This window comes from Cryptomeria japonica, chromosome 3 (genome assembly GCF_030272615.1).
Source record: "Cryptomeria japonica chromosome 3, Sugi_1.0, whole genome shotgun sequence".
Lineage (NCBI taxonomy): Eukaryota > Viridiplantae > Streptophyta > Pinopsida > Cupressales > Cupressaceae > Cryptomeria > Cryptomeria japonica.
Window position 1 is genome coordinate 950,445,150 of NC_081407.1, and position 12,239 is coordinate 950,457,388.

The 12,239-nt window shown below is 38.4% G+C and overlaps 1 protein-coding gene across 1 annotated transcript in view; it reads left to right on the plus strand.

Moving 5' to 3' along the window:
- The window catches only part of LOC131038923 (uncharacterized), a 120,872-nt gene that overhangs the window by 23,105 nt on the left and 85,528 nt on the right, over positions 1-12,239 (plus strand). Inside the window, exon 2 of the mRNA XM_057971509.2 lies at positions 6,225-6,476. Within this exon, the coding sequence (XP_057827492.2) occupies positions 6,225-6,476 (252 nt within the window). The remainder of the gene's footprint in view (positions 1-6,224; positions 6,477-12,239) is intronic.

Sequence of the window (12,239 nt, forward strand, 5' to 3'; positions counted from 1 at the left end):
AGGAGTTGGTAATTATGATTGGATGTGTGTGTCCCTGTTCATAACCTTGATGTTGGATAGATGTGTTTGTCAATATCCAAACTTGATGCCGTCTTAATCTATGACTTTGCTGATCAACGCACCACCTGGAATATTTCACAATTGGCCGCATCAAGGTGCTCAAGCCTGCATGCTTTGGTTTTGACCATTTGATAGGAGAAAGGGGTGCATGCTCATCAAAGCTAGGATGAGTATATTCTGAATTATATTTCAGCTGATCCGGCACAAGGAAAGGTTCAGTCGTTCTGATCAAGCTTACTGGCAGTCTGGACCATAGTCTTTTTCTGATGTCAAATTCATCTGCAGCATTTGCCCAAAAATCCTCTATCTCCACTCTATGTCTGAACCTTTCTCCATTCACTGATCCAATATTTCTAAAGTGTTCGAAAATAATTTAAGTATTGGAAAATATTAAAAATATTTGATGTGTCAAATTTATTTTCCAGATTGACCCTTGATTCCATGTGTTTATTTTGTCGAATTTATATTTCCTTTAGCCAATTTTTGTCTTACACCATGGCGAGTTGATCGTTATGTCTAATCTTCAAATCTTGGTCGAATTTTCATGTCTGGCCTAGGCATCTTCACATATTTCATTTATGCCTAGGCTAACTTTGGAATGTCTGTGTTTGATCAAACTTTCAAGATGTTTGGACAATCTTCCTTGGGAAATTTTAATTTTTTCTTCGAAGTGTGCTTCCAAGTTGTTTGGACAATTCTCTTTTAACTTCATTTTTGCTTTAATTTTCTCTTTCATGTCTTGGTTTAGGCGAACTTGGATAGGTTTGGCCATCCAACTTAATTCTAACCTTTTGCTTTTCTCCTTAACATGTCAAAAGATCCCTTTGCTTGCCAAATTTCTAACATGTTGGGCGGACTTGAATGATATCATGCCAAGGCGGACTTAGCATGTTTTGTGTCGTCTTTTAACTTGCTTTAATCCTTTTTCCATGCCTAGTGGACTTTGCAGACCATTGGACAACCTTCTTGGGTGAACTTTGATGTTGCTTAGACTTTTTAATCTTTCCTTCCTCGAGCGGACTTGGAACTTATTTTGCCATCTACCCCTTTCCAACCTTTGGCAAATTTTAAGACTTCTTTGCCACCTTCCATCCAGCATAGGTGGGCTTCATGAATGTTAGGACAATCTTTTTATGTGCATATGGCGGACTTCACACTTGTTTATATCATGCACTTGGATAGGGCAGAGTTTAACTTCTTTTGGCACATATTCTTCCCTTCCTAGGCGGATTTGAAGCAGTCTTGGCCAAGGCGGACTTGGAATGCATTTGGACATGTCTTCCTTACCATGCTGCTGACTTAACCTGATCCTTTTCAACTGCAGATCAGAGTTTGAGTGTTTGATGCCAAGGTGGACTTGGACTTTGTCTTGCCATGCTTTATCTTGCTTCTCTTAATCTCTGCATGGGTGGACTTCAAGTCTATTTTGCCATGTCTAAGGCAGACTTTGAAGGTCTTTAGACATCTTCTTCCCTTCCTAGGCAGACTTCAAGTTTCATAAGGCATTGCATGCTTAGGGTGGACTTCAAGTAAGTCAGGACATCTTCCATAGGGCGGAGTTTGAGGGTGCCTTGACATGTCCAATGTCTTGTTTGCCAAGCTTTTATTTTTTTTGCTTTCCTTTTGACATGCCAAACATCTCCTAGGGAAGGCGGACTTGGGACTTCATGTGCCATGTCTTTAGCCATGTTAACTTTCATCTTTCCTTGGTCATTGTTTTATGTTTTACCTCCTTGTCTTTGTCAACCCTCTCCCATCATGGGCAGACTTCAAACTAGCTTGGACAATTTTCCCAAGGTGGACTTCATGCTCCACTAGCCAAGGCAGACTTTAGATAGTCTTAAGCATTTTTCCATGTATTTGGGCAGAGTTCACCCTTTATTTGCCATCTTCCATGAGCTAGGCGGACTTGAAAGACCTTAGACATGTCAAACTTCTTGCTTCCATGCTTGGCAATTTAGGTGAATTTTATTTGGACAACCATGTCTTCATACTTATTCAAATTGTCATGTCCATCTCTAACTTGCCATGTCTATACCTGGACTATCTGGAACAAAACCCTAATTAGGGTTTTACCTCGCTTTTTGCACTTATAGACATGATTTTTCAATTCTGAGGACATGGGCACTGATCATATCGCTTAAGGAATGATATTCTGGAACAAAACCCTAATTAGGGTTTCCACTCTACTCTTTACACTTAAAGACCAAATTTTTCAATTCTGACAACATGGGCAGTAATGATATGGCTTGAGGATCAAAACCCTAATCTCAGAAAAAAAGCAAAGACATGGGCATTGACCAAATGACCTGAGGAACAAAACTCAAGTTCTACTTTCAAAAAAGCAGAAAAAAGCAAAAAGCAAGCCAAAAAAGTTGCTTCTCGGATTATGCCCAAAGTGCCAAAACAAAACTTTCTATTTGTAGAAAAAAGCAAAATTCCTAAAAATAGAAAGTTGTCAGAAATGACTCAAAGCAATTGCCATCCTCGTCCTTCAAACCTTCTAAGCACTTTGACAACATTCAAACGCAATTATGAGCAAGATTTCACTACTTGGCTCGGGATGACTTCAAAACTCAACTCAAAATTCTCAAAGAAAATGGATTTATGAAATTGCAGAGCTAGGACAAAACCCTAAAAAGCAAAAACAGGGGGTCCCCATCTGCGATGGGGCGATGTGTGAAATAGGTCACAACAGGTAGGAAAGAAAAAAATTACGAAGTTCACAAATTACTGGAGTAGATTAATGGGATTTAAAGAACTAATATAAGAATTGCATGAGTAGGTCCCAACTTAGGTCAAATTATTCATGTAATTTGTAGTGCCTTGAACTGAAAGTTTTCTTATTTTTGCAATTTAACTATGGACAATGCACAAAACCTTAACAACTATTTATCATTGAGATCCTAATGTGGACAAGGTGAGAGCATATGGTGAAAAGGATTAGAATGATACTATAATAAAATGCTTGTTGGTGGCAAGATGTACAATTCAATATTTCAACTGTTATAAAATCTGGAAGTAAAGACATATCTAATTTGGCTGCAAACCTTCCAAATAAATTACAAAGTGAAGTCGGAAAGGAATGAAATTGGTTCTGGCTGCAAGCCTTCCTGAACAATTACAAAATCGACATTTGGTGGAGAATCACACAAATTATCATTAGAAACATAGATGGAACTCGTAGAGTACTCAGCGACTTTCAAAAACTCGCCGAGTTTTTGAGCTTTGTGAGTTTTTACCACTTTAACTCGTAGCAAAAACTCGCCGAGTTTTGGCAAAAAACTTGCTGAGTAATCATCGAGTTTTTTGCAAAAGTTCGGCAAGTTTCTATAAAAAAATCAGTGAGTTTCCATTAAAACTCGGCTAGACTAAAAAAAGAGGCCCAAACATGTAAAAAAATTATCTATTTTTGTTTTTTCAAGTCAGTTTCATTATCTTCATCAGAATGTATACATGAAATATAACATTTAAGTATAAGTAGCATTTCAATATGTCTTTTTCCTTTCTTATACTTTAAGTTATATTTCATCTATATATTGGTAGGATGTTTGAGAGTGGTTTCAGATCTCTAGGAGTTATAATGCAAATTTTAGGTTTTAGAAGATCTTTTAATTTTTCAGACAGTCAAATTTCAGTAATCATTATGCTCCTATCAACATTATCTCACTCACTTTATCTGCCTCGAATTTTAGACCTATCTATCTCCCTATCACTCTTCCTCTATCCCCCTCTCTACCACACTCCATCTCACTCTCTCCTCTCTCCCCCAAGATCTAGACCTATCTCTCTACCCCTCTTTTTCTCACCCTCAGACCCCGACGAGGGGTGCTACTCTCAACCTAGTTTTAATTTGCAGATGCTTGGTGGCAAAGTTGGGGTGGAAATACCCCAAATCTCAAAAAATTTGCCCTTAGAATCTTATGTCAACCTTGTAGTTCATCCAGTTGTGAGCGCAATTAGAGCTTGTTTGAAGCCATCGACACGAAGAAGAGGAGCAAGTTAGCTCAAAAATGCCCCAATGACTTTGTCTTTGTGCAATATAATCTTCGATTGTGCGTAAGGAAGGTAGAGGAAGTAGCAGGTGGTCCACTTGACTTGGATGATATAGATCCTTACAGTGATTGGACATCACAAGAGCAACCTCCATTGTTTTCTGAGGATGACATCACTGATTTGGAGAGGCAGGCTATGGAGGAGGAGGGGGGTGGATTTGGTTTCACGCTGGATGACATTGAGGAGGAAGAGGATGAGGATGAGGATGAGGAGTCATTGCCAGTGCCACAAGCATGTAGAGACATAGCTTCATCCAAGATGGAGGATGAGCCAGCTATACCGAGCGAGGAGGCACAGTCACGCCCACTGCAGATTTCTATGACTAGACCCTCTAGTTTTACCTCTCCCCTAGTTTTTGCTAGAGCTGGGAAGAGGAAGTTGTAATTGTAATTTCTAATGATGTATTTACTTTTGGTTTTACAAAAACTAGTTACTATTTTGCTTCCAGGCTTCCAGCCATCAGCATTCCTCATGAGGATGCGATTTTGTAGACACTTTGCATTTAAATATATCTAGAATCAGCTTGTTTCTTTTGTGTTATTAGTTATTGACTCATTGGATGTATCTTCTCATTAAATTTTGCAAAAAAAATTGCATTTTTTATTAAACTTAAGCATGTTTTTAAGTTGCCGAGTTTTTCGTCGAGTTTTTCTGAGTTTTTCCCGAGTTTTTTTCCCAGGGGCTTGGCAAGTCGAGCCGAGTTGCGAGTAGTCCAACTATGATTAGAAATATTAATGTTGGAAACTGAAAAAAATAATTTATTGATGTCATGGCTGCTTAGCCTTCGAGAATTAAACAAAGTTATACTAACTGGTGGAGAACCATCCAGTTTATTCAATTTATCAGATAAGTGTAAATGCTGAAGTTCTATATAAGCTATGGTTATGGCAGTAGCAATTCCATTGAAAACTATTAATGCCAACAAAAATAACAATGGCTATGACTAGAAGTAATCAACAATTTGATAAAAAAATGTTATCAAACTGTATGGTAGATATAAGAGAGATATCAATCGGTAATTCAATATTACTAGTCCCAATGCTGCATGGCTGCATAGAAGTGAGTAAATAATTTAATATTGGAGAGGCAGACCCCCTAGAAAGAAATCGTTGCACTTCATAATAGGTACGATTGCCCAGCAACACTAATAAAATGGCAACTACAAAGGCTGTGATCCTTCTTCAGCATAGTACAACAGCAAATCGACATTCATAATATATATTTTGTTGCATCCACAAGGAAGCAACTAGCCTTGGTCAAAAACTCCCTTTAATATTAATTGCACTAATCCATATTATTATGACCTTTTTCAAATAACAAGAGTCATTTATTTTCAACAATATCAAATGGTATGATAGGGATAAAAGGTATGAATAGCCAAGTTAAAGCCAAATGATATTAGATAGTTCAACACAGCAATCTCAATGAAATAAATACTCTGAAATCATCTCAATTTGATACCAAAAACTTCCCACAAATTCAAGATTTGGAAATATCTGCAAACTATCGCTCAACAACTAATAGAAATTGTAAGTACTCTACATCTGTTTAGCACATTGGCAATTCTTGAATGGAATTACTCACATGTACACACTTTTCTAAATCTTTCAGTCTTAGAATATGAAGATGATTCTTATTTTAGACTATAGAACACACTAAAAAATTCTCACAAATTCAAGATTTGGAAAATAAAACAAGTCTGCAAAATATCGCACAACAACTAATAGAAATTTTAAATGCTCTACATCTGTTTAGCACATTGGCAATTCTTGAATGGAATTACTCACATGTACTCACATGTACACACATTTCTAAATCTTTCGGAGTCTCATAATATGAAAATGATTCTTATTTTAGACTATAGAACACACTAAATTGATAATTCCCAGAACTCCTTGCACATATATAGGGAAAAGAATTTTCAAAAGACAAGTTCTACAGATTTGGGAGTGTTAATAGTGTTTGGACACTGTGCATAGAAGGATGATTGCATGTGAGTTTATTTATATGATTCTGATTTATATGTATGATTCTTTGAAGCTCATATGCAATGACGGTGCATTTTTGGATTGTAAACTGACATGTGTCTTTTGTATCCTCTTCAACAGGATCTTATTCAACGCCTTGATCTCTATGCCAAGTTGGAGGCACATAATGGTTGTGTAAATACTGTGCACTTCAACCAAACTGGCAATCTGCTCGTGTCAGGGTCGGATGATAAACAAGTTATATTCTGGGATTGGTCTGCTAAAACATCAGTATTTTCTTTCCATTCTGGTCATGGAAGCAATGTGTTTCAGGCCAGGATTATGCCTTTTAGTGATGATCACAGTGTGGTTACTTGCGCTGCAGATGGGCAGGTACCTAATCTTGTTTTCAACTAGCCTTTTGATTGGTTAAATAATGTTCTTTTCTTGAAAATGGAAAATAGAAACATTAATGGTTGGTTTTTGTACATTATAATGGTGCTAGTGTTTCATCCCATTGTGGTGTTGAAGCAAATTTAGAATAATAATAAGTATTTAGTAGATGGAAAGGCCAAAATAATAATATATTTTATAATCAACATTCTTTGTTTTACTTTATCTAAAGTTAATAAAGAAATAATCTTGATAATAAAATAGAGAAGAATGGGGAACATCTTCTTATATGATTTGAAAACTCAAATTCCTTTTCTTAATATCATGGTTGCTAGGAGACCAGTGCTGGTACTGTTATGGAAGATTGGTACCAGTACTAGTACATCTATTTTTGAAAAAAGGTTATGGGGCTACTTGGAGATACCCTTTTTTTAAATATAATTTAATAATTTATAATTTTGCTACATTAAACTAGAAATATCAATTATGGTGTCCAGTTTTTTTTATTTGTTTTTGTTTTCTTTTCATATGAAAGCTTTTAAGTTTCTTTTTCTAAATGAAAAAGTAGGGAAATGTCAGCTAGATGCTCCACAGGTGTTTCTGGGACTGAAAATGCATCCCAGTCCACAAGATGTGTCCCAGATGGTCAGAGATGCATCTCCCCACAACTATGCTTAATATCAAAAGAAGTTACTCTTTTCTTGTCTAATTTAATGTCCCCTTCTCTATCATGAAGGAGGCCTTAACCTATTTTAATTCTGGTAGGCTAATTGAGATATTACAAGGGAATAATTTATTTGTTAATTTATTATAATCAATATTCTCGGTCCTACTTTATCTTAGCTAATAAAGAAATAATCTTGATAATTAAAGTAGACAAGAATGAGAAACATCATCTTATATATTCTGAAAACTCAAATTCCTTTTCTTAGTGTCAAAAATAGTTACTCTTTGCTGGTTTGATTTGATATTTCCTTCGTTGTCATTAAGAATTTATGGAGGCCCTTAGCTTATTTTAATTCCTGTAGATGAATTGGGATATCACAGGGGAATAATTATTTTAGATGTGACTTATGTTAATTAATAAATTTAATATAAGATGGACAATATTGCACAAGTGACTTATTTTAGGACCTAAAAAGTAAATTTAAATTTAAAGTCACCTTTGAGGGGGAAAAAATAGAAGGTTATGAAAATAATATTTTAGAGGAATATATAAAGGAGTGTTGAGAAGAGAATTTCATATTCTTGGAATTTTTTTAATTTTCAAACCCTAGCTTGAGATTTAGCAACTGTTCATCTTTCTTGCCCTAGGACAAAAACACTTTAGCAAAGATTGGTTTTGAGGACAGAAACCCTTCTAGCTGATTTGTGAGTGGATTCATTTAGAATTCATAGGTGTGCTGAATAATAGAGGATTTGTGGAGATTTGTGCTAATATTTGATATATCATTTCTAGATTTATGATTGAACTTATAGTGGAGGCAAAGAGTGGTGATTTACTGAAAATATTTGCAAGTAAATCATTTGTCATGTCCCCTCTTTAGTATGACATGACACTTTACGTGGATTTGCCTATTCCAGACTCTCGTAGGCAGATGGTTGTGATGAGAGAGTCATTTTGGCGTTTATTTGGTGATTGGATGGCTCATTATGCTCTTGGAGACATTATATTTATTATTACTTTTTATTTGGGGCCAAAATGTTATTGAGGTGCACTTTTTATTTTATGAAGTAACTTTTTATCTAAAAAGTGCAATGAGGCTTCTAGAAGATTCTATTATGGATACTTCTAGAAAGTCATGGATACTTCTAGAAAGACTAAGAGGCTTCTAGAAGATTCTATTATGGATACTTCTAGAAAGTTATGGATACTTCTAGAAAGACTAAGAGGCTTCTAGAAGATTCTATTATGTGTATAAATAGACCCCATGGGTCTCTCATTTGGCATCGAAGTCTATTTTCTCTAGTGCATCTACTTGAGCATTTGTGGAGCTTGAAGGTCTGCAAATATCATTGATCTTTGGGAACGATAACTCCCTTAGATTAGCATAACTGAGGAAGTGAAATATCTTCTGAAGGGTTGCGTTATTGGAGATGGTACTCAACCATTTCATGTTGGATTTCAATTGAAGGTTGATTTGAGGGCTTGTATTTGGTGAATAAGGGTTTTGAATTCATCCCAGCTCAAAATTTGGTACTGCAGCCGCACAGTACAACCCAGGTACGGCCTGCAGCAGGGACAGTACGGTAGTGACAGCAGGGCATTATTGGGACAGTCCAGTCCTCCTTTCATCAGCATTTCATAATCGGAGTTCAAGGAGCGATTTCCAGGTTCCATTGCATGGTTTTTGTTGTCAATTTTTATGATAGAAGTGCACAGTTGTAACAGTCATATATGTATTCAGAAAACAGTCCATTGTAATCAGACATTGCTATCTTGTAGTTGGATTGATATAGTAGAGAAGGTGCATTGCAAGGCCATTGTTCATGTGTGATAGTTTATACATTCTCTTGTCATAAATTCAGTGCTCATGTGTAAGAGTTTGTAACAGTCATACATTTTTAGAAAATTAGTCTACTGAACAATGCAATCAGAATTTGGGAAATTCATGATATATTAGCATTGAAGTCCTTGCATGAATATTTAGAGTTTCATTATTGTTTATTGTGTTACATTTCAATATTGGTATTGTTATCTCAATTGTACTTGATGCTCAAAACAACTATCATATTGAAACACTACATCACAAACAAAACAATTCAGTGCATGCCAAGTGTTTGACAAATTGTCTCAGTTCAGATTTGGGGTTTATTAGTGGCCTTTATAGTAAGGGTCATTACAGTGGTATCAGAGCGGTGTTCTTGCCATCCTGTTGGGTAAGAAACATTTATGCATCCATCAGCATTGGGGCATCACAGGTACTACACACGCAGAAGAGCAGCACTAGAGGGTGAACGGGAGTACAGAAACATTCTTACTATGGGTGAGAGACAGTCACAGAGTCCACCTAGAGTTCCCAGGAATGAGGATGATGAGGCTAGGGACTTTTTCAGAACCATGGCTACTGGACAGCAGGAGATAGTCCAGTCATTGCGTGCTTTGACCACTATGATGGAGAGAGTGGTTCAGCCCAGAGTTCAGGAGCAGGGTAGAGTTACACCTGATCATGACAATAGGAGTGTAGCAGGTTCACAGGGTGCTCCTAGGCACAAGTCTTGGACAGCGGATAGACCTACTCGTCCTACTTTCCTTAGAGAGGAGGCTCAGGAGGCAGGAGAGGGCGATGTACAAGATGAGTTTCAGGATGATCTTAGAGCTGCTACTGCAGAGTGGCAGGCATTACCACCACATGTACGTGAGTTACTTAATTTTGATTGTTACCTGAATCAGAGGAGAGAGCACATGAGGAGTACTCAGCAGAACAGGAGACCTAGAGGCCATGACAGTGAGTTGCAGCGAGCTGCTAGCAAGCTCACTTTACCTTCCTTTGATGGTAGTGGACGGATGACAGCACAGGCATGGATACATAAGTTGGATACCTTCTTAGCATTGAGGCCCATGTCGGAGATAGATGCCATCAGATACGCCACCTTGCATTTGGAAGGCGCAGCTCATGACTGGTGGTCACATGGTATGGTTACTTTATAGCACAACCAGGTGACTTCATACCAGGATTTTGTAGACAGATTGGTGGAGCGTTTTGATAGGAAGGATCCTGAGATATTCTTTCGTGATCTTGCACAGTTGAGACAGATAGGCAGCTTGGAGATGTATATCAGTGAGTTTCAACGGTTGTCAGTTATGGTACAAGATGTATCAGAAAGACGGTTGGTCATACTATTCACTGAGGGATTGTCTGAACCCCTCAAGGGTTGGATCAAGGCATTTGAACCATCGACATTACAGGAGGCCATGAGGAAAGCTCGCAGTATGGAGCTTACAGCACCTAGCAAATTCACCCCTAGGAGTTCTACTTCTTTCAGAGATAATAAGAAGTTTGATAAGGAGAAGGGGAGGAAGGTTGATACCAAGGGGAAATCCACCACACCCTTGGATACTGAGGCACTTAATGACCTACGCAGGAAGAAGCTATGCTTCTATTGCAAAGGTCCTTATGACAGGGAACATGACTGTCCGTTGAAGCCTAAGGGGAAGGCCAATAGAGTTATGTGGGCATACTATGAGGACTCAGATTCGGATAGCACAGTACATGAGGATGAGCACAGTGACATAGAGTCGGAGGTAGAGGCAGAGGCTACAGAGCCTAAGGATGAGCTGGAGTTACATTTGCAGCAGGCACGCTTGTCCAGTATTCAGCAGGAGGGGTCCTTTAGATTGCGTGGAGTTCTAGCAGGACAGAAGGTGATTACCCTAGTTGACACAGGTGCTACGCACAATTTCATTGATGCACGATTGGTTGAGCGCTGTGGCATTGAGACAGAGGAGTTTGAGGGTCTCCGAGTACAGGTTGCTGATGGTTACACTCTTAAGTGTAACAGGATGATTAGAAACATGCCTCTACGCTTGAACAATTATGAGTTCAAAGCGGATTACCATGTAGTTAACATGGGTGACCTAGACATTGTATTGGGGATGACTTGGTTACATTCATTGGGTGAGGTCACTCTCAGACTCAGAGACATGGAGATTAAGTTTGAGGTTGATGGGAGATAGCATGTATTGAGGGCTATCAGAAATAGTGATGTTAGAACTATTTCTTTCAGGCGCATGGAGAGGTTGGTTAGACATGATGGGATTGGATGGGCAGCCATGTGTACTCTCATGCCTACACAGGAGGAGCATCAGAAAGCAGAGTATCACCCTGACATTCAGAGATTGAGAGAGCGGTATGATAGGGTGTTCAGTGACATTCCACCTAGTGCACCACCTGACAGGGGAATAGAGCACATCATTGAGTTAGAGGAGGGTGCTAAACCCGTGATGATCACACCATACAGGCATCCTAAGAGACTCAAGGATGAGATTGAGAAAACCATCAAGGAGCTGCTTGAGATGGGGCATATTAGACCGAGCAAGTCTCCTTTTGCTTCTTCAGTAGTGTTGGTGAAGAAGAAGGATGGCTCGTTACGTATGTGCATTGACTATCGGGTGTTGAACAAGAGGACTATTAAGAATAGATACCCTATCCCACGGATTGATGAGCTGATAGATGAGCTTCATGGGGCATGCTACTTCAGCAAGATAGATTTGAGATCAGGATATCATCAGATCAAAGTTAGAGAGCAGGATGTGGAGAAGACGACATTTAGATGTCATTGTGGACACTTTGAGTTTGTGGTCATGCCATTTGGGTTGACCAATGCACCAGCTACTTTTCAGTCTACGATGAATAAGGTCTTCCATCATCAGTTGAGGAGATTTGTATTGGTTTTCTTCGATGACATTTTGGTATACAACAGATCATGGCAGGAACATCTTGAGCATCTGGAGACAGTATTAAGCATATTGCAGAAGGAGTCTTTGTATGCCAAGGAGTCCAAGTGTGATTTGGGTATGACTGAGCTCTTGTATTTAGGACATATTATCAGTGCAGAGGGAGTAAGGATGGATCCTAATAAGATCCGTGCTATAGTAGAGTGGCCTATTCCTGAGAACTTGACACAGTTGAGAGGGTTCCTGGGCCTATGTGGCTTCTACCGCAGATTCGTTAGTGGATACTCACGACATGCAGCCCCTATGACAGATTTGCTGAAGAAGGGGGCCTTTGTTTGGACACCGGAGGCATAGACTTGCTTTGA